The sequence below is a fragment of the Temnothorax nylanderi genome, unplaced genomic scaffold (genome assembly GCF_030848795.1).
Source record: "Temnothorax nylanderi isolate EJ_2023f unplaced genomic scaffold, tnyl_v1.0 TNYL_tig0110_pilon, whole genome shotgun sequence".
Lineage (NCBI taxonomy): Eukaryota > Metazoa > Arthropoda > Insecta > Hymenoptera > Formicidae > Temnothorax > Temnothorax nylanderi.
The window spans coordinates 565,302-590,873 of NW_027249172.1; the positions used below are offsets into that span (position 1 = coordinate 565,302).

The 25,572-nt window shown below is 37.5% G+C and overlaps 4 protein-coding genes and 1 non-coding gene across 13 annotated transcripts; 4 read left to right on the forward strand and 1 right to left on the reverse strand.

Annotated features, from left to right (window-relative positions):
* Nucleotides 1-1,966: 1,966 nt before the first annotated feature.
* On the forward strand, nucleotides 1,967-5,912 carry LOC139776005 (uncharacterized). Its single transcript, XM_071712395.1, has 4 exons — nucleotides 1,967-2,531; nucleotides 3,943-4,513; nucleotides 4,627-4,978; nucleotides 5,657-5,912. The coding sequence occupies exons 1-4, from the start codon at nucleotides 2,451-2,453 to the stop codon at nucleotides 5,754-5,756; spliced, it is 1,104 nt and encodes a 367-aa protein (XP_071568496.1). The 5' UTR covers nucleotides 1,967-2,450; the 3' UTR covers nucleotides 5,757-5,912.
* Nucleotides 5,913-6,635: 723 nt separating this feature from the next.
* LOC139776063 (5S ribosomal RNA) lies at nucleotides 6,636-6,755 on the reverse strand. The gene has a single exon (XR_011719002.1). It is a non-coding gene; the product is annotated as a 5S ribosomal RNA (ribosomal RNA).
* Nucleotides 6,756-7,207: 452 nt separating this feature from the next.
* Ift43 (intraflagellar transport 43) lies at nucleotides 7,208-9,758 on the forward strand. The gene is made up of 6 exons (XM_071712396.1): nucleotides 7,208-7,735; nucleotides 7,845-8,020; nucleotides 8,476-8,505; nucleotides 8,567-8,607; nucleotides 8,837-8,909; nucleotides 9,383-9,758. Exons 1-6 carry the CDS (start codon nucleotides 7,697-7,699, stop codon nucleotides 9,603-9,605), a joined length of 582 nt encoding a protein of 193 aa, XP_071568497.1. The 5' UTR covers nucleotides 7,208-7,696; the 3' UTR covers nucleotides 9,606-9,758.
* Nucleotides 9,759-10,602: 844 nt separating this feature from the next.
* On the forward strand, nucleotides 10,603-14,089 carry Ift57 (intraflagellar transport 57). Of its 2 annotated transcripts, none has more exons than XM_071712497.1 (9): nucleotides 10,603-11,274; nucleotides 11,374-11,623; nucleotides 11,784-11,974; nucleotides 12,050-12,331; nucleotides 12,407-12,572; nucleotides 12,666-12,774; nucleotides 12,841-13,037; nucleotides 13,403-13,547; nucleotides 13,635-14,089. In XM_071712497.1, exons 3-9 carry the CDS (start codon nucleotides 11,817-11,819, stop codon nucleotides 13,865-13,867), a joined length of 1,290 nt encoding a protein of 429 aa, XP_071568598.1. In that variant the 5' UTR covers nucleotides 10,603-11,274; nucleotides 11,374-11,623; nucleotides 11,784-11,816; the 3' UTR covers nucleotides 13,868-14,089. The 2 variants fall into 2 exon arrangements, with proteins under 2 accessions (XP_071568598.1, XP_071568599.1); XM_071712498.1 differs by having other exon boundaries at nucleotides 10,606-11,274; nucleotides 13,615-14,089.
* A 240-nt stretch (nucleotides 14,090-14,329) lies between these two features.
* On the forward strand, nucleotides 14,330-25,190 carry LOC139776052 (protein croquemort). Of its 8 annotated transcripts, none has more exons than XM_071712493.1 (9): nucleotides 14,330-14,485; nucleotides 20,310-20,448; nucleotides 20,560-20,723; nucleotides 20,808-20,952; nucleotides 21,044-21,247; nucleotides 21,343-21,554; nucleotides 21,923-22,220; nucleotides 22,300-22,373; nucleotides 22,812-25,190. In XM_071712493.1, exons 2-9 carry the CDS (start codon nucleotides 20,329-20,331, stop codon nucleotides 23,077-23,079), a joined length of 1,485 nt encoding a protein of 494 aa, XP_071568594.1. In that variant the 5' UTR covers nucleotides 14,330-14,485; nucleotides 20,310-20,328; the 3' UTR covers nucleotides 23,080-25,190. The 8 variants fall into 8 exon arrangements, with proteins under 8 accessions (XP_071568594.1, XP_071568592.1, XP_071568596.1 ...); XM_071712491.1 differs by lacking the exon at nucleotides 14,330-14,485 and adding an exon at nucleotides 16,453-16,540; XM_071712495.1 differs by lacking the exon at nucleotides 14,330-14,485 and adding an exon at nucleotides 16,483-16,625.
* Nucleotides 25,191-25,572: the final 382 nt, after the last annotated feature.

Genomic DNA, 25,572 nt, shown 5'->3' on the forward strand with positions numbered 1-25,572 from the left:
AGACGCCGTGATCTCGATTGAATAATTGTCCAGCGGTGAAATCGCGCAATTTCGCAAGATTGAACGAAATTGCGGACGATCACGCAGCGTATTCGCTCGACAAAAACGGTCACTTCGTCCCGGCTTGTTTTCGTCCCTCCGCGTGAACCGTGACCTCCTTCGTTTTTAGCACACGTGCCAGCGTAACGGGGGGTCTCATTATTCAGCCTTCTAATTTTATATTCATCTACTCCGCCCCTCATTTCTATAAAGACGCGTGGCAGCATAAACCCGCGATACATTTTATTTGTCTCGATCATACTAAAGAAAAAAAAAATCATCGTAATTTATCGCGATACACTGTAATCCACAATGAAAAAAATATATTTTTCCAGAAAAATATAATTGCACAATTTCTTTTCATATTTTCGCCTAGATATGACATTATTTTATTTTACGTCCAAATATATGATTATTTCGATAAGTATAATCGATTTGGGAAAGAATAATTTATCGTTAAGTATTGATAATATTTTAATAAAGTTTCAATTTTTCAGTTATCAAGAGTTACATCAGTCACACAAAATTGAAAAGTTATACGATAAATGATAGACTGCCTCGGCATTTTCCTTAAGGCGATCTCTGCAGAATCTATAACAATATAGGTTTCCACGTTCTATCCTCGATACTCCGATATCGATCTACGGGTGTTCGCGTCTCGGAGCAGCGAGCCGAGGGCGACGCGCGAAATTTGCATATCGTTCCTCGCGACACTCGAGATCGCTCTCGTGCCGCCACGCTGCATTCCGCATACGCGAATGCATCCTCGGCTATATTTAATCCGCGGTGGGTGTATTTTCGAATCGGCCCGGCTAAAAATAGTCGGAACGCGTTCCGCTGCATTCCACCGTTGTATTTAGATCCTCGTAATACGCGGCCGCGCACACGCGAAACACCACATATACACAAATACGCACGCACATATGTACGTAGGAAATTTTATTACCCAACATAATTTTGGGAGAATCCCGCACGATTGCGGAAGGACTCCAACAGTGATGTATGGAAATTCGTTATCACGTATTCGAAGCAAATTTTGAAACTTTCCTATCTTTGGCAAACTAGCGCTAAATACTTAACAATTCTCGGGTTTTGTGTTTTTAGGGCTGCGTTTTAAGCAACAGATTTTAAGCGGGTTTTCTTCTTCATCGGATGAAAGTGTTTCCCCGATAGATAAATTAAAACATTAATTTATAAATAATATTTATAATTAATATCTGTGTAATTTATATTAATTTAATTTAACATATTTATGGTCTCGAAGACCATATGCAGTCCGCGAGTTTGACGTGGCGGTCGTAAACTACCATGAATCGCGACGCTTGCGAAAGAGTGACCAGTGTTTACGAGATCAGAATGATCAGGAGACGTTATGGAATGTTTACAAGGCTTAATTAATGGGGCTTAAAAAAGTTAAGAAACGTAGAAAGGATGTCTAGAATTCGCGCACGCAAGAAAGTCCTAAAGAATCTTGATGAATTACTAACTTTAATCTAACACACAATAAGCCCGAAGAATGACAATACGAGACTTTTACTTTTATAGAGAAAAAGGGAAATAAAAGCAACTGTTCTCACTACTTATTTATCGCATTTTCTTGTATTTTTCATCAATTGTGCGCAGAATCAAATTTTATTCGTTTTTCTAGAAAAAAAGGGAAACGAACAAAATTACGAAATAAGTGGCAGGAATCCCGGGGACCCCAATGCCATAATTGAGGGTTAATAACAGGCGACCGGCGCACGTCATAACGCCTAACGACGACACGACGGTGCCTCGTGGGTCACCCAGGGTCTCCCAGGGCTGTCAGGCTAGGCTATCTCGTTCTCTCTCCCTCTTCCCTTCTCTCTCCATCTTTCCCTCTGTCCATCGCCGGCTGTTACACAGCCGGGACAGACTTCACCGGTTCACAACTATGCGCCTAGCGGCAAGGCCTTTGAAGGCGGTGTGCGCCGCGTGTGCGCGCCTTACCTTTCCCCCCCGTTCAGGGATCATCCCGAACCCTCGGCTCTTCGTTCTTTTGCCTATCGTCCGTCTTACATCACGCGTCATCGGTCGACTCGCTTCCCCGCGGGCACGTTACCCACGTCGACGTAGGCTCTCGCTATCTCCGCGTCCGCGCGCGTGGAATGCGGCCGGTAAATAAATAAATTGAACACCGATTCTCCCCCTCCCCCGAGAGACTGTCAACAGACTGAACAGACTGGGCCCCCGTCGTCGGAGCGACGACGAGAAAAATCCGGGACGTCACCGTCCCCGATGGTGACGAGCAACGGAGATGCTTGAGTGATTTGTCCCGCGTATTTGGGTATCGATTGTGTGCGCGGCACGCTAGTTATGTTCGAAACGTCGGGCACAGCTGAGAAGTGGAACGCCGCCGTCCCGTCGAGATCGGAGCACGGAGCGACAAAATGAGAGCGCCGCTCGTGTTTTGCGTCGCGGCAGTTTTTCCCACGATCTTCGCGGCTTCCCGTGGCGACGAGGATCACGAGGTAAGTACGAGTCAAACGACAAGATAGTTCTTCCCTTCAAAATTCATCTTCGATCAGAGATTCGTCATCTGAAGCTACAATTTGATCTCTTCTTTTTTTTTTCACGTTTCGTCGCTTCAAAATTGTTATTTTTAATTGATACTGATGTCGCTCTTACTTAACTCACCGAAAATAAAATCGCGAATTCAATTTGCAGACAGAAAAGAAAATGATTCGTGTAAGTAATCAGGCAATCAAAAGCCCGCCGGGCTTTTTTATACGTGCAGATTTATCCGAAATTCTTTCTCAGTAGGTCATCGTTGTGTAAACACCCTTGAAATATTATCTATTATCAAACTTCAATTTAATACACCTAATGCACCTAATGATCTTCTTGTGCATCTAACGATTGGCGGTATTTTTCCTCTAATTTTTAAGCGTGTTAACATTCGACTTGAGATTTTACAGAAAACGAATATTATTCGAAACTAAAAAATTTTGGGAAGCTGAAATATCTCGAAAATCTCGAGATGTACTGAAAATCTTGATATATATGTATATACATATATACATATGTATTTATTATGTATCATAATGAGAAAATGTATTTTTACTTTCATAACATTTTACGTTATATCGTTTCAATCTACTTCTTATTTTATGCAAAGATATAACAGTTCATTTTTAAGAATCTTAAATGTTTCATTCGGGAAATATCTATAGGCTTCCGAAATATTGGAGATCGTCCAAATTCTCTCGAGATTTCCAAGAATTTTCAATTTCAACGACGAGTTTCGAGGCAATTCAAGTTTTTACGACTGAACGCTTTGAAAATCCTCGTAAGCACTCGGAACATCGTTAGTCGAGAATATCCGTGGCTGCAAGGACTCGCACTTGGTCCTTATTTGACCATCCCGCTCGTCATCCTTCCTCTCGTGATTTTCACTCGAAAATCTCCGTTTTTCGCTACCGGCCAGGCGGCTACGCCATTGACGGGAAACGATCTTGCGGCATGCTGTTTCTCAGAAGTAAACACTCTGCCCCTCCGGCTCCCGGGGATCGTCGTTTCTCTTCTTCTCCGCCTCCACGTTCTTCTTATCCACACGTCAAACGCTGCCGTCCTTTGATGTCGCTCCGACTGCTCCGACACCGTATTAGCCTTTTACGTATCGCGCACAGTCATCGCCGGTCATCGATCTCTCCGTTTTGACGAATCGCCTCTTGATACGCGCGAGACATAATTCCCGATAACATTTATTTATGCAAAAAAAAAAAAGAAAGAGAAAACTACAAAACGTTATACTTGTCTTTTTTGACGTCAGAGGACCGCTCGTAATTTGTACCTTGTCAAGATCACAAAATTCGTCCTCTCGATCATCGCGCAAAATCAATATGACTTCTGAACTCGCTATCTTCTTTTTCTCATTGTCAGATACAAAATTCCACGACGACGCGAGATGTCGGGTGTAAGGAAGATTGTACAAAATTGTTGCTCGATCAACTTTTTATGTCGGCCGTCTCGCCCGACGAGGAGGACGATTACAAACGCAGGGGGAGAGTTCATCCCTCGCGGATCAAACGCCGCGCGACGCATCGTCCTCGTGCGAATGGTGCGAAGCCGAACGCGAGATCGAGAAACTCGACGAGGGGACCTGGGCGACGCGATGTAGGTCGCGTTCCTGTTGTAAGAGTTTCCAACAAAACCGTTCTCTATGAGAACAACGAGAGCGCCGATGCATCAACCCTTTGGAATCGCACGGACGAGAACGGCGACGAGGACGACGCACGGGTCTACGTTCGCGAATCTTTTAATTACGATCCGTTTCACGAAGGACTGGAGTCGCTCCTGGCGAGATTGATCGAGGCGCTGGAGAACAATTCCAGGGAGGACGATCCCGACATACTCAACTCGAGTGCCATCGACGACGCGAGTGGCTTCGACGACGAGGATCGCTGTCAGAAGTGGCTGAACAACCGGGAGAAGATCGAGACAGCCTTTCCGGGTAAAAAAAAACGAAACTTTACGGTCGAGCTCGCTAAATGAATCTCGTCAGAGTATATGTATCTCTCGCGTGAAACGACGTCCGACGTGTGTGTTTTGTGTGCGTGTCCGCAGGATCCGTCGCCGATCTGCCGGGGTGCCCCTGCCTGTACCCCAACAGCATCTTCTACAACAACCAGATCTGGGACAGCAAGCGGGACAGGAAGTTTCGGTGGCGCGACGTGAGCCACGACAAGGATCGGATCGCTATCTACAAACCCGGTGCCGTTTATTGCGTGCAGACTCTACCGTCGCAGGAAAACGAGAGCGCTATCGTGCAGCACTGTTGCTACGATGAAAGCAGGAGGCTGCTGACCCGCGGTTCCGGCGCCGGCACGCCGTACATCGTCAGCCCGGACGTCTCGCCTCTGCTGCACGACAAGATCGACCTGCTGCCCTGGCGGCTCTGCAAGGGTGACTTCACGAGGTACGCGGCGTCTCGTGCCGACACATCCGGTCTTGTATATACAAATTCGATACGCAACCGAAGTACAAAACCGAATATATTTTAGCGGCACAGGTGACTCTCGAATAACAATTGGTTCCGTACAATTCAAGACTGTAAAATTGGTCATTTGGTTCCGAGGGATTTAAAACAAAAACTTAAAAAAAAAACAACATAACTTTATAACATATTTTTTAACAACATATGTTTTATCAATATACGTTGATCAAAAAGATAACATAAATAAAAAATAATTTTTTTTACAATGCAATTCAAATACCGGCGTGTTATTCGACGGTTACCTGTATTTATTTCAGTGATTTTAGACTAGCAATTTTAGCAATTTTATTTTAGATATTGAAATTTGTGTAAAACGCTGGCAAAAAATAAATACCATCTAATATAAAATTTTGAATGACAGAAATAGATAACAATGCAAAGTAAAAAGTATCCTGCTCAGCAATTAATAATTTTTCTTTTTAATTATGCTACACGATACTTATTTTCATTATATGCTATAATGAAAATTTAGCGAACAAATTGTGTGAACAGAGTCATATAAACAGAATGTTCATTATCATTCAATTCGCGTAACTGACTCGCTCATATATTCTTATGTACTTAACAAAGAGGCACACTCTTATGTATTTTACGTTGCAGATACAACGAAGTAAGAATACCGAATAATGACAACGACTGCGAGATAAATCCGGATAACGAAGAATATCAACATCAAGTGGAAAGAGCGAAAAATTATTGAGATACAATATTGTCTCGATTGTACCAAAAAAAGCAATACTTGCCTAATCTCCACTTTAATTGTGTTCTAAAAGAGAGTAGCATAATAAATTTATATTTATTTCCTTAAACATTCTAGTTTTATATCAATAAATACCGTGTTGAAAAGACCACTTAAGTATGCCTACTGTGTCCATGTAAAAGTTATTTATTTCTCTTCTTATTTCGCGTGGTGATATAAACGTTGTAATAATTACTAATCGATTAACCAGCAATGGAATATTAGTGAAATCCTACATCTATATTAATGAAAGTTATTTATTTTTCTCACTATACGGGAAGAAATGCGAAGGAAAAATATGTGCAGTATCACTCGGTGTTCCAAGCATCATACATTTATAATTTATATTTAGAGAAATAACCGAGATAGAAATAAATAAAATCTCTTGTTTCGTATATCACATACTAGCTACCGATATTACGTTCTATAATGCGTTGCAACGTCATATTATATTTTCAAGTCATACTTTTTTATCGAACTCTTTTTTGCTGTAATATATTGTGTTTTTCGAGAACTTGAATAGTATAATTAGCAGCATCTTGCTACTTCTCCTCTGACATATCAGCATTTTTGATTACTGCTTCTCGGCCCGACATGACATTTTAATCGTCCCTCCATCTCCCATTTGTAAATAGAGCATTTGAAATATTCTTAATGCTTGGACAATTATTTTAAATAAATTATTACAAACTGTTTTAACATATATTATGCGGTTTATAAAATTTTCCTCATTTTATGTAATAACAAATATCATAAAAATTGTTGAGATAATGAATGCAAAATAATAGCAACCTGAAAGGTTTCTCATTTTTTCGTAATGAGAAAAACGCGAAAAAAAAATGTTAACATCACACGGTGTTCCCAAGCGGTCACCCATCCAAGTACTAACCGTGCTCAACGTTGCTTGACTTCAGTGATCGGACGAGAACTGGTACTTTAAAACGTGATTTGGATGTTAACGCCAACATGATTCTTATTTGTGGATAACTATACTCTCGTATAGCTCTATTATTTCCAAACTTTATTTTTGTTATAAATGTTATAAAAATCATTATTTGATCAAAGCAGTAAAGTCATGGAATCTTTCTTTTATATGAAAACGTTGCCTGGCGACGCTGATCTTTTAGGAGAGAATTTAGCGTCTTTGTGACTCCAATTATAAAATACATTTACACTAAAAATAACTTATTATTGAGCTAATGAGCAACGGATAACAAATGCAAAAACCAAATGTCTCTTGAATTTCCTTATCATATCCCGTTCGATGAGTGAATCAGATCAAACGTGAATTAAACGCGAACGAACAATACTGGACATTCTGTTCTCATGACCGTTCAGTCGTTGGTCGCTTAATGTAGACACGCCTTAAAACGGACAAGAGCAGGGAAAGACTTCCCTAGCAGTATCTTCCCTAAATAAAATGATGGCGAAGACGGAGAGAGGAAACAACCCAAACCTGAAAGAAATTTTCTTTCAAACAGATAGTGTTCAGTAATCTGACTGTTGCACCGTTAAATAAGCGAATTGACAATTTGCAATAATTCTTGGAATATTTTGTTTTCTCAACTCAAAAACTATAACAAGTCAAGGAATATTCAGAGTCTCCTCCTATATAATATATCTACACACACATATATATATATATATATATATATATATATATATATTTATGTACATGTACATTTGTTCTAGACACATGTAAAAAAATATGTGGCTGTATGTGTGAGTGCAGGAAGAGAGTGTAGTCGGTCGTCATGGTTACCGCTTGCAAACGTGAGACAGCAGCGGTTATACACTTGTCAAATGTACCGTAAGCTCCGACTTGAAGTGCCTTACAACGCAGGAGCATTCACCCGACGCTTGGACGCATTGTTTTAATGCCGCGTGACTGATAAAACAGAATGGATTGGGCCACCGACCTCGAGATCACTTCGAAGAAGGTAATTTCAGAAGATCTTAGAAAGTCAACTAAGAATTTGATATTTCTAAGGAACTCTGAACGACTGCTACAGTTAAACTTAAGTATGAAGTGCACCGATTAATTTGCAGCTGCTGCCTCGCCTAGGTAGGCGCGCAGGCCAGAGTAATTTGGAGGAGAAGTCCGACGATGATCCTCTGGAGAGCCCTATATCCTTATCGTCTGGGAAGTCTGTATCTATGCAAAGACCGATAGTTCCACCTCGGTCGAGGAAAACCGGCTGGGGCGATGAATTGAAAAGCGGCAAGTAAGTAAGCTCTAAACTCAAATACATAGCTGACACGAGTTTAAGGCTTATGGATGTACGAGCAATACAAATTTTCAATGTTTCCCCCCTTTTTCCTCTATGTGCAATAAAACTGTTCGTGCCCGTGCGGCACACTTCGCATCTAGTGTCTCAAAAAGAGATAAAAAAAGTTTACTGCACAAATAGTTGAATTGCATATAAGTGAGAGTAAAAAGGAGTAAAGAGTATTGAAAAATTTTTATCGCATATAAATATGTACATCCGTCCCAAGAGATTCATGTAAGGTTTATTACGGTTTGTAATATAAGTGAGTCAATCGATTCAACTTATGTATTCTGCAAGTAATAAAAATATAATAAGTTTGAATCGTTTACAAAGTGGAGTTTAAATGGATTAAAATAAATTTGTTAACTTTTAAGTACGACTAGTTAAGCAATTCTTTTTTCATTATACAGATCAAGGGCGGCGCCAAACGTCATTGAACAGTGAGTATAATTCATAAAAATGAAGAATCAGATATCTAGCTATTGACGAACTGTTTCTTAGGGAGCGTTTTCGAATGCTTGACAAGGAGCAGCAAGAAGACGGTGAGCTGATTTAAAACGAGCTAGTATTAAGAGCTTGTACTACATTACTTAACTGACTAGCTATTTAATTAGAAATTCGAAAATTTCTATCTCCGACTTAGATCAATCTTTCATTAATATAATCTTCTAACATTGATAAAAAGAGAAAAGCATGGAAAAATTTAGATAGTTATTATTTCTTTTCATCACTCACTTTTTCTTCAGTATTACTGACCTTTTGTATTTGTAGATATTCCAGTTATACCTGATTTAGATGAAATTCAGGAAGATAATATCTCGTCTGAGATTGCAAGCGCTCCTATGTAAGTGTTCTCTATTTTTTTATTATTTTAAGGTATCCATAAACAAAATTGTATTAAAATTCCTATATGAAACTCGCGTATGAAAATAATATATAATTATAATTCTAAATGCAAAAATATTAAAATAATTAATATCCATTTCTATCAACGCAGGTTAATTTTAATCGGTTTAACTTACCTGTCATCTTTTCCTAGTTCTAAAGAGTTAGAAAAAGATAGAAAGTAAGTTAAACCGAGATTAAAGTTAATCTACATTGGTAGAAATAGGCATAAGGTCTTTCTTATAATGTTAAGAGAGAAGAGAATTATATTAAAAATTATAAATTATAAGTGTCTGTTTTGCGAGAATTGTTTTGCTCTTTTAATATACCTATAATAGATTATAATATTTTATTATTCTATAATTATGTGAATAATGTTATTTATTTCATTTAAAGAAAAAGTTTCTTTGTATCTTGGAATATTATTTTTAGAGTCAACGCAAATAGAGTGACTGCGTACGAGGAATTGGACACTGATCTGGTGAAAAATGCTGCATACACATCGTTGGACGGCGTCAGCCTTTCTCTCCTCGCGGATAAGCTGTACAATGAAAATTTAGTGAAGGAACCGGACGAAGTTTGGAACTGGAATCTCCTTTTCACGCAAATTTCTTCGGAGATCAATAGCGAGACGCAAAAGAAGATTGAGGCCTAAAGACGCGTCAGATCGCGAGTTAAGACCATTTTTGTACTTTAAAATAAAAATGAAAATTTTGTGCGTATAATAACGCGTTATTGTTATATCATTCATTGATATTTGTAAATTGTTTTCTTGATATTTTGGAAATAAACTTAAAAATTAATCTAATCATTGCTGCGCAACCTAATCTCCCAAATCCAACTCTACAAATATGTGAAACGTTTTCTTCTCTCGCAAGAAAGTAAAAATACCTAAATCATAACATAATTTAACACCGATTTAAGACTTTTGTTCACTCATTACAGCTATTTTGGACTAATGATATCAGAAGCGAGATAATACATCATAAAAATTCTTGCAACATTAAAATAAAAATGTCTTTCAATATAAAATAGCGTTTGTAACTGATAAAATAGACTTGTAAAATATATTAAAAACTCTCCTTTTGTTTGTAATCAATAAATAACCTACAAATGTCGAATTGAATAGTGCCTGATCAAGGGCGAAAACAAATTGTTTGATAGCTGCAGAATTGAAATAAAAATCTTCGCTCTCATATATTAAATTATAATAAAATAGGAGTCTCCAGTATATTTTAATATATATTACAATTATTTTATAAAAATATAAAGACACTGCACTAAAACGAAATTGCCAAGTATGACGTTGCGCGTACTATCAACGCGGAATGCGGACTTGGCAGTCGGGCTAACAAAATTTCTAAAGTCTTCGAGAGATCAAAAAGGATCAAGGTTGAAGAGCAGAATAGTTTTGAAATCGTGAAAAAATCAAGTTTCAAAAAGCAAAAAATGGCATGCCGCAATCTGCGGTGCCTGCATATGGAAGCGACAAATTACCTCGTCTGACCTATTCGATTTACCCCCCAATTTGGAAATCGCGGTACTTCGAGGAGTGACGTGAAGACTCGGACCGTGCAGGCGTGCAAATCCGTGATCGTGAGACGAGCCACGAACATGCATGCGCAATCGGGAGTCTGACCACTCAAGCTAATTGAAGCTTACGACAACGTGACAACACCCACTGAGCAGATCTGCCAAGCTCTACGATAAGCGATCAATGTTCAGTTGTGCCATCACTAGCACACGCTTCCGAGAATACGGGCTCTCCAGGCGCTATATAAATGTACTCTACCGATCTAGGAGCACGTGCGAGAAACGGGCGAGTTCTCTTCTCGATACCGCAGACGAGTCTGTCGCGATCAAAAATCGTCCCGCGTACCTTCGCAAAATGTTACGTAAACGCAGAACGTCATTATCGCATCGTTAACAACAATTTCGCGATTATTATCCAAAAAATCGGACGCAGCGAAGACCAGTCTTCAAGATAATGGCCATCTAGTGGCAGACCGTCGCTTCCTCTTCGTCATGTTAAAAAAAAGAAAAAAAAAACAAAGCGCTGTATGTAGCACAACATCGGCTGATCGCTGAACTACCGCTGAACTACCGCTGAATGGTTGAACGCAGGCGCGTGAAGAATGAATACCACGAGTTCGACGCGATGTCAAAAATGTAATTGACCTCGGAAAGCATGGGAGAAACTGCGGAGATGATGAGCGAACGTTTAGAAAATAGTCACGGGACTATTAGTGAGAATTGAACCAACGAGATTTTTCGTTTAAATCAGCGTGACTTCTCGACGATCGATTCCCGATTGATCGCCCACTGTACGTTTGTTGCCTTTCGGCAACGTAGTAATCACGTTCGTCGAACTGTCGTCGACAAAACGGCTGAACGTTGACCGTGGTGGCTATCGATTTTTTCAGAACTGTCCAGGAATTACGTGGCCGACGATCCTCGATGTAAAAGCCCGACTTAACCTGAACCCGAACCTATTCTCATCGATGGATTACATTTTTTTGTACTACGACAATCAATCAGTCAATTGTTTAATTAACTAACGTATTCCAATCTCTGTTGTCGCTACAAATGATACAGTATGCCGCCGTTTCTTGGAGTATCGGAGTTCAGAGGCGAACGTCACGCGACGCAAAGCTGCTGCTCTGCGACTATCTAGTGAGTATATTGAGAACTTGCATCTATTAATTAATTTAAGATGCAATTTTATAAAAGCACTTTGATTCATGATTTTTATTTCTGTTGTTATTTATTATTTAAGCCTTTCAATTTAATCGCTTGGCATCTCTATCTAAAGTATTTAACAATTCTTTTGCAGAATTGATAGAAAATATATTTAAAAGGCAGCGACATGTTTCGGGACAGCCAAAAGATCGTCGTGGAGGACGGGCTCGCCCCGTCCGCACCGTACGTCATAAACGTTCGAATGGAAGATCTGTTGGAGAAATTGAAGCTGCTGAATTACGACGCGGAATTCGTGCACGAGCTAAAAATGAAACCGATCAATAGGTGAGATAATCGCAATGTCGATAAAATACATTCCATTTAATACCTGATAAGATAATTGTAAACATTGTGAAACAGGCATCACTTTGTAATTCCAACAAATCCCGGTGAGCAGTTTTACACATTTACTTGCCTGGCCGCGTGGCTGATTAGAAAAGCTGGGAAAAGTTTTGAAATGCCACAAGAATCGGACGATCCTAATTCCACGATAGCTCTGATCTTGGATTATCTCAGGGAGGTCGACATACCCGTGGAATTCCCACCCAATAAGCTTAAGCAAGGCAGCGGGGAACACGCGGTTTACGTTTTGGATAATTTGGCTGATAATGCTTTAAAGTTGGCAGAATTCAAATGGAAAAGGTACGGTATAATTGGCGTTTTTTCGTCGCAACTTTTACCAAGTTAAACGACTTATTGAATTACCACCAACGATAGGGTAAATATCCCACCCGATGAGCCTTCTCCAGAACCGGAAATTGAGGATGACGACGCGGAGTTGATCTTGGAGAAAGTGGAGGAGGAAATGATGGCCGAGTATGACGACGAGGATCAAGATGTCTTGCACATAGACGACATTACGAAGCTTTATGGACAAAATACTGTAAGTAAAATTTTATTCTCACATAGAAGAATTGTGAATAATGCACAATACCGTTATCAGGATTGTCAATTGGTTTTTTTTTTTACGTTTCAGAGCGAGACGCAAAAGCTAGACAGCATTTTAGAATCTACGACTAATAGGGAAGAGTGGCAATTAGAATTGGAAAAAGTTCTACCTCGTTTGAAAGTGACTGTTAAGACAGGTAATGTCTTTGAGCGAAAATTGATTAACTAGAACGAACACCACTGTATATTGTAATTTGTTGTAGACTCGAGAGACTGGAGAGCGCATCTCGAGCAGATGAAACAATTGCAAACGAATATTGCGACTAATCTGACCGGCACGAAGGCTCACTTGAACAAAATCTACACCGATATCGGAAATACTTTAGACAAGATCAAAACTAGAGAAACTTATCTTAATAGGCAGCTCGAACCGTCTTTAATACAATACCGCTCACTGCAAGTGAGTTTACGTTTAAATTTATAATATTTTTAGTGATCAACTGTTTTAATTGATTGACTCATTGACTGCGTTAAATTCCTTATGTAACCTGAGTTTTTATTCACTAACGTGCTGAGGATGACCCAAAGACAGGGTCGAAACATACGCTAATCTTATTTGAATATTCTAGATTGTAATAAATTATATAGCGTACTAATTATCGCGCCTGGTTTTTATTGTCTAATTTGTTAATGTTGTTTGATTTTATAATATTTTTATGTTATATTATTTTCATATATATATATATATATATATATATATAATATTTTTTATACGTATTATTAAGTTACACATACGGAGTGACATGTGAATTCTAATTAATCTAGGAAGAATTATCAAAAATCAAGGAACAGTACAGAGACGTTAGCGGCGGCGTTACCGAACGGACGCGAGTGCTTAATAAATTAATGGAGGAGTTGGAACATATAAAGAGAGAGATGGATGAGAGAGGATCCAGCATGACAGACGGCAGTAAGTATAAAATTAGATATTCCATCAGATTTAAGTATCTCATAATTTCGCCCTAAAATATTCGCAGCGCCGCTTATTAATATAAAGAAGACAATCACGAGAATGAAGAACGAGATCTCCGAGATGAATATTCGAATCGGCGTGTTGGAATACAGCTTGATGTGCGCGCGAGTACGGGATCGGACGCAGCTACGGGAGGACATGAACAGCACGAGTGCCTCAGTGATAATTTAACGCGCGCGTCGTGTGCATCTTTGTTATTTATATTCACATACTTCAATCCGTCCAACACGTGTGATGTCACGTACGAATATGTCTAGTCTTGAGTATTGTCAACACGGGTCCAACTACGCTGCCCCCAACGAAGTTGCGACAAAATGCAACTACGTAGAACTGAAGGTACCGCATCGACTGCAGTAATGGAGAACCATGAATTTCTCGTTACACACTTTATACTCTTATACTTAGCTCGCAATTGTCAACGATGAGTTGTCTGTTGACACCGTCACAGAGTTTCAATTACAGTTAAATAATAAAGCGTGTTCTTTGTTGTTTTTTTTCTACTCAAAAAATGTGGTCTTAACTCACTCTTATCTTATCTGATTCGAAAACACCCTCCCTCCCTTCACTTTTCGCAGCTCCTGTTTTTTTTCCTGCGGATATCGCATTCGTGACTCTGGAAATTGTCGGTCAACGATCAATGCGCACACACGCAACGATGGTGAAAGAATTGGGATACGGATATGTGTGCGTGTGAGCGTGTGCAATGCGCTGCGCTGCGTTGCGCCGTTGCGCGAATCTGCGTCCGCGACTTCAGTCGGCGCGCGAGCTCGCGTGTATATCCGCGCGTTTGTTTCGCGACTCGAGTCGAGCGTCACGCACGTCGGTGCACCGGCGAAACGAACGCGGGAGGTGCATCTCGATTTCGAAGACAACAGGTGCGTAGGAAGGATCCTTTCGTTTTGATTGAATCTACGCGATCCAGCTTGGTCTCTTATCGAATTCCCCGAATTTTGCTCCGTTAATATCGATGCTATGTCGAGATGAGGCAATACGAGACGATCGCCGAAACGATATTACGATCGACAAATTCTCCAATTATCTCGTACATCCATCGGCGAATCGATCGGCTATAATTGAATCGCGGAAACACCCTTGTTTGTCGATTCAAGGATTGATTACGTTGCGGACGGTATTGCTTTTATCGTTCGTAACAAAAAAATTTCGCCGACGATTAGTGTTTGCAATTACGCGCTGTTATATAAAGTGCTAATCGAAATGTATCGACAGGAACGATAAGAAAATAAATCTTGACGGGACTACGGCTATTTTTATTACGCACTAGTATCATTAGCGTAATTTGTTGTTTTACGAAGGAACATATATAGATTTGAGTTTAATCTCGTTTACGTAATAAACGCGGAATTTATGGGAACGGCCCCTTTTTTATCATTCGCATTTGTGAAGCAATCAATTCTTAAGATTCTCTAGAAAACTAAAAAATGGAAATTAAAAACATGTTGCGACACGCGATTTGTTAAATTGCAGTCCGCAAGCGTAGATCATTTTATACGAATTAAAACGTGAATCGTGTGCCGTTTCTCCATCTGGTCGTGTAGCAGGATATGATAGATAGCTTCCTTTCGGATGTGCTTGAGTCGTGACACGCAATTACCGGAGAGATATTTTCTCCTCATTGCTTTCACTTTCACAATTTCTTCATGTTTATAACGCATCCGACAGCCAAGCGCGAAAAATTTTAAGCAATCTCGCTGACATATATTTGCAATGTATATTAAACTGTAACAATATTTGTAATAGACAAAATAATAAATATAAGTGATATAATAGATAAAACAAGCTATATATAATAGGAATAAATAATTAATAACTTCTTTGCAATTATTCTGTTTGTGCTGTAAGCTACTTTCTGTTGATTATGTTTTGTACGTTATATAATTTTGTATATCATGTAATATACCAAAAGAGTTTGGAAGACGAGCTATGCATATATATCGAACGTTGTGCAAATGAAATTGCTTCAAATGCACATATTCTTTTTACACTGGAGAGATATGTAAATGAGTTTAGATAGGAAAGTCTAAATACGAGTACACCGCGATGAATCATAGAATGAAAAAAAGTTTGTTTCGCGATATCTATATAATAGATATAACTATCAATAGGAGTTACGATAAATATATAGAGCATTACGTAAATGAATTTTATGATCATTAAGAAGTATAGTTATTAGGTTTAATCTAATTACTCAATAAATGTAGAAGAAAAAAACAAAATAATATTGCTTAATCCGACGAGTTTCAGTATAAAGTTATTTTACTTATTACGGAATGCATTGATATTCATTTATAAGTTTCCAAATATTATTTTTAAGAATCTAGATTTTGAAGAATTTATGCTATTTTCTCGGCCGAAATTCACGGATTTCGCAATAATTTTACTGTCCAAAGTCATCTGAATTATATTTAATAATTCCTTTCGAGTAAGTAAGTTAACGTGACTTATTTTGCGAATATTTATCATCGACTACATGATACTCTCGGAATAGTATTTGATCATTTTCCGTTCGACGTATTAATTGAAAGAATCTTTGGTGCAGGCACGTTTTTATCAACGCCTCGAGCGATCCGCGAGTACGTGTTATATATATATATTTATTATTTCACGTATCTTTCACGCCTGCAATCGCATGAATAAATCCGAACTTTGAGCGGCAAAGGATAGACGCGGTGCTTATTAATATAGTCATGATAAAATACTCCTTTCCTCCTACTCGTCATTCCATTATTTGTTCCACCAAACGATTAGTCATTAATTCGTCATCCAGCGCATTAATATCTGCGCTCCATTTGCGCATTGCGCTCGTTATGTAAAATAGTCTTCGACTTTTCTACACGGAAGCTGCACGTCATATCTCACGAAATGGTCGTTGCTGTCGAGATGACCGTCTTAGTAGACGGCGAGGATGTAAAGTAAGGTGTATATAGTTGGGGAATGGCACAGAGGAAGAGACATCGTGTGTGCTAAGGAAGACCGCGAATAGGATCGCACTAACAGGTGCCGGTTACACAGTTCCTCGCGAAAATCTCGATATTTCTAATTCATCGCTAACTCATCAAGGGAATCAACGTCATCTGTGTGCTTGCAAGCTACTCGTCCATCGATAGTGGAATAAGAGAAAAAATCGCGTACGAACCCCGGAATTGTATTCAAAGCTCTTCTCGCGTTGTTTCAGTTTCGTTTGGACTCGCGCGATTTGTTTTTGATGCGATAAATGTATAAGATTACCGATTGTCATTTCGTAACGTGCCGTTTTTAATCTAGAGAAGTTCAGATAATATTGATCTCGGTAGATTGCCCGAATGAATTATCGTACAAAATAAGATTTCCATCGTTGTCGAAGGTATGTCAGGGGAGATCGAAGAAATATCTCGTAGCTGCCGCGAAGGGGATCTTATCTTAACTTGATAAACGTAAGGCAATCCGTTCGTTTTTCATAATATTCAATTTTATCGGAAATAAAGCACTCGAGATCTAACAATCGATACCGACATCACTCTCGGCCCGTTCGTCATCATCGATATTCGCGATTAGTGACTAGACTTTGTGCCTAACAGTTATTTAATTGTGACACACGGATAAGCATCCACGGAGAGATACACGGAAATAATATTTTGATTTCGGGGAAACGGCGACTTTCTATTCTATTTGTTGTGACCATTAGTGTGAAAGTAAGTTAAGTAACTCGAGGACGCGCGCGGGATCGCGCCTGAAACGTGCAACTAAATTTCTCGGTGGAGAGGAATAGGCGGCCCGCTGTATATTTTACTTCTTCCTCGGATTCTTTGAGACATCCGAGGGAGTAGAAAAATGGCTGAGATCGAAATGTCAGTCCCAAAGGAGCCCTCTCCTAAAACGCGCATGTATACAACTTCTACGGAGACGTCAGTGCGGTAAGAATCTTCGCGAGTCAGTGTAATTGGAATATCTCTTGTTATTATCTACCGACTCTTTAAAGTTTCTATAATAAAACCTTCTCGAACGAAAAACCGTCAAAGATTGGACATATTGGAATCAAAAACACATTCAAAAGTATAGAATATAATTTTTAGATAATATTTCTGGTGTTATAAAGTATATCTGTCAAATTATAAGGACATCTAATGAAATCACATTTTTATATATTTCTTCTAGCTTCTTCCTCATCTATTTATCTTGTTCATCATCGTCTCAATCCCTTTTTATTTCTTTTTCCCCGCAATTCTATTTCTGATAGACGTACGTTATGCATTGAATAAATCATAGAGAACATTATATAGAGATTTATTTATTCGTTACGTACGCACGTAAAAAGGAACGAGGAAGATAATTACTTCAGGAAAATCGTAAACATCGTGAAAACCTTCGGGCAGGAAGGCAAGGAGTAGCAGAAGAATAGAAAATTGGAATGTTATCGGAAATGTCCCGATAGAAGAGTAAGCTTCAACGATTTCCGAATAATAGATAAATTGCGATACGCTAGATAAGTTTCTTTATCATTAGTTATTGCAGTTTCTGTAATTGTTATTTCAAATATTTCTGTAACTACGTAGTCAGCGCTGAAACAAGTAAGCAGCCGTCTAATTAAAATAATGTTCGAAACAATGGCATCGCCAGTCATCGCCCACTGTTCGTCCAGTATAATTAACACTTTCGCTTATAAAAAATTCCGCGGAGAGTAACGTAACGTTCGGTACTATTACGTAAAGATGTAAGATTCATATCGCTTTTCATAAAAAGCAAATTAATGGGAATACCAAGTTGAGAGACTGACTGAAAAACCAACTGACAAAAAACTAGATATAAACTAAAGAATGTACAATATTAAAATTTATAATTTTGGGAGTGGAGAAAATTTAAAATACAATAGTATACATATAGTATACATTTTATATATTATATATAAAACAATAAAATATAAAATATTTTATAAAACATTTTTATACAAAATATAAAAAATATATTTTATATATAAAAATTCCTCAATTCATATACATACTTCAAAATAAAGAATTTACTCTAATTTGAATTCTTCGTATTATATCAAAGTAGCAATATTTTTAATTGATACAATGATTAATACAATATGATACACATTTTAATCATGATTTGGCTAGCTTGTTATTTTATTTTAAATATTCGCACGTTTGTACACTCGCTCTGTCGAGCAGCAACGCATACTTTCCTTCACATCTCCGACGTTCAATGATTACATCATTACGTCCCAAGTAAAAAACAAAAGAATAGTTTCATCCATAAGAAACTACAATATGCCGCTATATATGCAGAGTATTGAGTGCAGAAAGTGTGCTGGTAGTGCAGTAGAGAAAATAGAAAAGTAGAGAGATCTGCATTCGTCTTCCGATGATATTTTGTAAAGTTTTCGGCAAGGATGTGACAAAATAACGATCTTCTGCGATCGAGATGCGCCGCTGCGGGCCGTTTAACGTGAGACAAAATTTGATGTCTCGTATCTCGCCCGTTCTCGATTGTCACCGAGATAAACGGCGGTAATATAGGTTAGCGTATACACCCGGTATATGGGATGGGAGACTCCGTACGTCCGTACTCCGTGTAAACGCCAGCCCAATTACGGGTCGCGAACGTCGCTTTTCCGCGGGGAGATACATTGTCGATGAAATCATTGAAATCGCCTTGTTTACGTTCCGCTCGACTCCAAATGACATGCAATGTATACAGTGTCCACGAAGTACCGCAGAATGCTCCCTACGCGAGCGGGACCGGCGGCTATACGCGTTCCTGGAGTTACTTAATTTCAATTAAAACGTTAATCGGAGCGTAATCGAAGCGTAACGAGTTGCCTTTCACCCGATCATAACGATTTCAGTCAACGCGCAAACGTTTCACGTCAGAGACGTTTGCCTTGACCACCCGATACATTCCATTTTCTCAGATAACTTTCGCATACCTAAGCTGTCATTCACCGACTGATTTTGCACGTAACCGCACGACTAGTGTAACAACATGCATTATTTGTAAGAAGCTTTTCTTTAAGTTCCTATATAATAGTTCCTAATAATTAATAAAAATCTATCTTGATAATTGACTTATCTGTCAGGAGTCAGATAAGCTTTTGAGCTTACATTCCTGAATTACATTTGAGCTTATATTTGACAAAATATGTACAATTTGCTTGCTTTTATGCAGACAGTGGTCAGTGACATCGCAAAAACTGAAAAGATCGCGATTTTCAATAAATATATTCCTTATAAAAATATTCCTAAATGTATCATAACCTTTCTCTCTCTCTTTCTCTCTCTCTCTCTCTGTCGCAAATATATGTTACTCTAACTCCAACTCTAATTAAAATATTTTTGTAGCAAAACGTTACAGTTTGCCCATCTCTCGTAGATGACAATTTGTGTCAAAATTCCAGTTTTCGGACATGAAATTCTCTTTTTGCTCATGTTTACAAAAGACATTCTTAAAGTATTATAACCTATCACAAACCTATACTGTTCTAAAACTCTGGGATTGATCTATTTTATGATGTTCGACGAGACATTTATTTTACGATGCTGAATGGAACTTCTGTTTACTCCAAACAATTTTAATTTTCTATAAATTACGTGGCTAAAGAAATGCCATAGTAATTGATCTTCGTGTGTGGCACAGCGAATAGAAGTTCTCGTGTCGTAAAAGTTGAGAGAAATACTGATTGTTATTCTTTTTATTTTTCAGACCTGTAGTTCCCGTAAAAATGGCGCGATCCTACAAAAAAGTTCTCATCGTCTCAATCGTCGGTTTGGTGATTATGCTGCTTGGCATAATCGTAGGAGCGCTCTGGGTCACTATACTATATGACTTGACATTTGCAAAGGTATATTCAAGAACCAGAGAAACTTTATCTCAAACGATATATATATATATATATATATATATATATAAGTAAGGATCACATATTTATAATCCATGAATTTTTTTCATGCAGCTAATGACGTTAACGTCAGAGTCTCTCACTTTTAATTTCTGGGTGAAGACTCCTATTCCGATGTACTTCAAATTCTACATGTTCAATTGGACTAATGCGCAGGAGTACCTTCAGACAAAATCAGTGAAACCACATTTTCAGGAATTGGGGCCTTACGTTTTTCGGTAACGTAACTTCCATAAAATTTCTGCTACTTTTCAAAAGTGCAGGACATGAATACTTAAGGTGTGCACGTGTCTCTTTCGCAGAGAAGTCGATACTAAAGTACAACGCGTATGGAATGATGACAATGGAACTGTCACGTTTCAAAGGAGGAAGACTTGGCTCTTTGAAGAGTCCCTGTCCAATGGTAGTCTAACTGACGAGATTACCAACTTAAATCCAATAGCTGCGGTAAGGAACGATTATTTTGTGATAATTATTTGGCAACTAAATCCGCATAATTTTTCTATCGATATATTTACACTGTAATATTCAATTTTAGACGATCGCGTCTTCGGTAAAACATAAGACTCCGCTTGTACGTAAGCTGGTCAACGGGGTTATGGAGCGTTTAGGGGAGAAGTTAGTATTTACTAAAAGCGTGAACGCGCTGTTATTCGAAGGGTTCAACGACACGTTGTTGGACATCGCGCGAAAGATGAACGCGACCACTTTACCGGATTCTAAATTCGCCTGGTTCTACGGGGTGAGTTCAATGAATCGAACCTTATGCATCGAGCAATTTGACATACGAGTAGTCTCAAATATGATCACGTAAACCATTGTTTTTTTTTCTTACAGAGAAACGAGTCGGATAGCTACGACGGCACATTCAATATGTTAACTGGCACAACCAACTTGTATGATATGGGAATGCTAAAAGAGTGGAATTACAGTAATCGGACGAATAATTACGAGGGTTCGTGTGGTAGGATACGTGGATCGTTGGGGGATTTTTGGCCACCTGAAATACATAATACAACAGTATCTATATTTATCCCTGATATTTGCACGTGAGTACTAAAAGACATTATAATACATATCATTTAAGTTGAAACATGAAAACCTGTGTTAAATTGTGTTACGAATGATGCACTACTTTAATTATTAAATATCCATTTGCTGAATTTCGCGCTGTTAATTTTTATATCAAGAATATAAAAATCAGTTTGTTTTTAAAACGATCAATGTTAAATTTTGAACAAATTGGAGAGTACATGTGCTCTTTATATCTTATTACATCTATTAAATTTTATTTATTAATATAAGTTATTTATATGTAGAAATAGTAACGAATTGATACTAAAAGTTAATTTTAATTCTTTCAAAATCAAATCTTCACTAATGAAAAAATTCGCATTAAAATGTGTTTATTGTTTAGGTCTTTGGATTTGTCAATTCACGAAAATACAACGAAATTTGAAGGTCTAACAGGAAATAAGTATATCGGAAGGAAAGATATGCTCGATAATGGTAAAAATGTACCCTCGAGACAATGTTATTGTCCCCATGGGGATTGTGGAGCTAGCGGAACGTTAAATATTTCATCTTGCAAATTTGGGGCGCCGGCTTTCGTTAGTATGCCGCACTTTTATCTAGCAGACCCGGGCTACAGGGAGAACGTAACGGGGATGTCGCCGAATAAGCAAAAACACGAACTATGGATCGTCCTGGAACCGGTAAGTACCTTATGTAAAGTATTACTGTGAATGCAAACAGCAAGTATGTGACGAATATTACATGAAAGAAATTTTAAAGACCACAGGTATTCCACTCTTAGTTAAGGCTCAACTGCAGTTAAATATATTGCTTGAACCGGTGGAATATATGAGGTAAGTAGCAAGCAGACACAGCATAGATAATTATTAGCACATAAAAAATTTCATAAGGCAAAAAAGAAAAAAAGATATTATTGGAAAAATAACAAACCGTTATGAAAGATTATGACAACTTGAGGAAAGAAAACGAAATTTTCTTGAGCTATTACTATATCTATACAATTAACAACAAAATTTATTATTAATAGAAAAATATCCAAAGTGAGACGAATTTCCATTCCATTTAAAATGTCGATTTTTAACAATGTTTTATATCGAAACTGCTTTGAGTAATTAAAACCAAAACGTCTAAATTGTTAGAAAAGATACTGTAATATTAATATAATTATATTAAGGATCCTATTTGGATATGCGCTATAGTTTTTTTATGTGTGCGCAGACCTGTAAATAATTTGATAACAGATGACAGAACGTTTGTTTGCAATTTTTCAGGATGTTCGAGAATATAAGCATGACTTACATCCCGATGCTGTGGTTTACTCAAGAGGCTAATATAACTGCCGATTACGCGAAACAAGTTCAGTTACTTTTAATTCTTCCATCATTAGGTACTGTGACCTTTTTTGGTATAGGGGGAATCGGAATTCTAATATTATTTATCGGACTCTTCGTTTATGTGCGACAAAGATGGAGAGGAGAGGAGACTCAAGTATTAATATCCAAATACGATGGCGATGTTAGAACAAGAAACGAAATGTAGTTATTGCTTCTTCTTACCCGCGTGATTATTATAAGTCAGACGCCAAGATTTAAAATTGTTTTCTCATACATTCACATTATTTCTTGTATATGTCATGTACTCATGACTAAAACGCAAGAAGTTATTTATTCTTTCCGTTAATTTAATACAACATATCGAAATTTGCATTCATACGGGTTGACAATCTCCCGTGCAAAGTGAGATTTACCACGTCCGTAAAAATATTGCGTAACTTTATATTGCTGTGAAAAATAACATTAATAAAAATAACATTCCATATTTTTATTGGCGCCGGACTTATATTAATTGTGCCTTCTTACGTGCCATGGATAGAGCTAAAAATATTTTTACTTCCTTTTTATTTTACTTTACGTCATTTACTTCCTTTGTGTGTATTCAAGCTTCCTTCTTTAATTTCGGATATAATTATAGAGCAGAGATAAGACTGTATTAATGTCTTATAAATATTTGAAACAGTTAATGTACCATAAGGGTACTAGAAAGTGCCTACTTTAGCTAGTATAGCTATAGATTTTCAATAAGTAATAGTTCAAATTGTCAATAAGATGTTAAAATGAAAATTTATTCCTATATTTGTCAAGATGTGAAACGAATATGTAGCTTTTATATTACCAATATTAAAATCTATGAAATATTTATGCGGCGGAACAATCTTCGTGCATAACTGAAACATCTTTTTGATCAGTTATATGTGAAAGCGCAATTAGAGAAAATCTATTATTGGCATTTTGTCAGGGATATAAATGTATATTACAGCGAAAATGTATGAATTATATTATTTTATATAATTATTTTAATATTATATATTATTGTCATATTCTTCATAGAGGAATCTAGTTGTTTCATAGAATCGTGAACAAGTTTTAGATATTTGTTACTTTGTCAACATATGTAAGGTATATTATTTCGTCTACTATGTTTTCTACTTGCGATAAACTAATAATTACCATTCTAAAATTCATATCGTTAATATTTCTGTCAGACGTACGTAATTACGTGAGTTATATTTCTTTCGAGATATAGCTTAGAACAATTGGGAGAATATTTTTCAATGTTATCATTTTTAATTACTATCTTCAACTCGCGAACGGAAAACTGCGAAATTCAGTTTTTTTGCGATTTCAAGATATAACGATAGATAATGTATAAGCGTACAAGCAATATACCTATTTTAACATAAAGAAAAATAATTAGAAGAATATCGTAGTTTTAAAATTGATTAAATTTCAGCAATTTAGAAAAATATGATGAGATCTCGCAGCTACACGAATAAAAAATATTATAGCAAAAAACTTAATTTTTAGCAATTATACCGCATCAGGTCTTGAAAAAATGATAATCTTCGAATCCCAATGATTTTCTTCCAAATCAACGTTTTCTCTGTTACGCGTAAAATAACATACGGATATGCGTGTATGTATGCAAGAGGAAATATTATCACAAAACGCTCAAAGCCGTAGAGAGTAATAAGCGCTATGATTTTAATCATACCTCGACATTCATCACGATTGTAGCTTTGGTTAAAATTTAGTGAAATGCAAATAATAATCCGTATGTAGCAAATACAGAACGCTCGAATATGTGCATAATTTGTAATAAAGTAAATGCGGCGTTCAATGATGCATCATGTGCAGCGAGACTTATTATACGATTGCGATTATTTTTATTAATAATAAAATAATTTTAACATCTTTTATAAATTACGTTTGCTATCATTTCGCGCTAATAACACGCGATAACGATTAAATTAAATATTGCAGTCGGATATCGAAGCTTTAGAAAGTACGTTGAAGAGCAATAGAATAATAGAAATATCGCATGACGTGAAATTACCGAAAGATCGATTCGGATGAAAGTTTCAGAGAAAAACAACCCTATCAATAACTCGAGATCAATTCGCTTGACACTCGTACGTTCGTTTCACTTTATATTGATTTTCGCAGCTTCAGATGTAACAAAACGTGCTGCATTCTTACACGATCGAGCTTTAACACCTGTTGTTGCCCTAAATATCTGTGATATATTCAATGGAGAAGATGTATTTGTGCGCGAAAATGTGAAGAAATATAAAACTGTTTTACCGAAAAGTATACATTGTTGTTCATTATACCCCCTTCGCACATATTGAGCTTCTTGTAAGGTAATTTGCTCTAGTTTTATCCTTTTTTGTTGCGAAACAGAAAAGTTGCTCTAGTTTACAGTCCTTTGTTGCGAAACAAAGAAGCTTACGTAACCTAGGATCGCTTCTCATACGAGAACAAATAAAGTGATTAGCCCGAAACTATCAAATTACGGCGAAAGTACACTCTTTCTGACGTGGATTGCATAAAGACTTTTATCGGTAAATCGATACTGTCTAGAACCAGAGCACTAATTACGTATAAAAGGCGTCCTACGTTTAAGTCATCTTTTTATTCGTGGACTCCTCGCCGGATTTAATTTGAATGATAGATTCGGGACACTCTGTAGAGA

What these genes read in the sequence shown, in the direction of transcription:
- LOC139776005 (XM_071712395.1), top strand. Translation starts at nt 2,451, where the DNA reads ATGAGAGCGCCGCTCGTGTTTTGCGTCGCGGCAGTTTTTCCCACGATC. An exon ending in GTGGCGACGAGGATCACGAG is followed by an intron (nt 2,532 to 3,942) that starts GTAAGTACGAGT and finishes TCTCATTGTCAG; the next exon opens with ATACAAAATTCCACGACGAC. An exon ending in GATCGAGACAGCCTTTCCGG is followed by an intron (nt 4,514 to 4,626) that starts GTAAAAAAAAAC and finishes GCGTGTCCGCAG; the next exon opens with GATCCGTCGCCGATCTGCCG.
- Ift43 (XM_071712396.1), top strand. Translation starts at nt 7,697, where the DNA reads ATGGATTGGGCCACCGACCTCGAGATCACTTCGAAGAAG. An exon ending in TCGAGATCACTTCGAAGAAG is followed by an intron (nt 7,736 to 7,844) that starts GTAATTTCAGAA and finishes ATTAATTTGCAG; the next exon opens with CTGCTGCCTCGCCTAGGTAG. An exon ending in GATGAATTGAAAAGCGGCAA is followed by an intron (nt 8,021 to 8,475) that starts GTAAGTAAGCTC and finishes TTCATTATACAG; the next exon opens with ATCAAGGGCGGCGCCAAACG.
- Ift57 (XM_071712497.1), top strand. Translation starts at nt 11,817, where the DNA reads ATGTTTCGGGACAGCCAAAAGATCGTCGTGGAGGACGGGCTCGCCCCG. An exon ending in GAAAGTGACTGTTAAGACAG is followed by an intron (nt 12,775 to 12,840) that starts GTAATGTCTTTG and finishes AATTTGTTGTAG; the next exon opens with ACTCGAGAGACTGGAGAGCG. An exon ending in ATCCAGCATGACAGACGGCA is followed by an intron (nt 13,548 to 13,634) that starts GTAAGTATAAAA and finishes ATTAATATAAAG; the next exon opens with AAGACAATCACGAGAATGAA.
- LOC139776052 (XM_071712489.1), top strand. Translation starts at nt 19,032, where the DNA reads ATGCGCCGCTGCGGGCCGTTTAACGTGAGACAAAATTTGATGTCTCGT. An exon ending in TTGGGGCCTTACGTTTTTCG is followed by an intron (nt 20,724 to 20,807) that starts GTAACGTAACTT and finishes TCTCTTTCGCAG; the next exon opens with AGAAGTCGATACTAAAGTAC. An exon ending in TTTATCCCTGATATTTGCAC is followed by an intron (nt 21,555 to 21,922) that starts GTGAGTACTAAA and finishes TTTATTGTTTAG; the next exon opens with GTCTTTGGATTTGTCAATTC.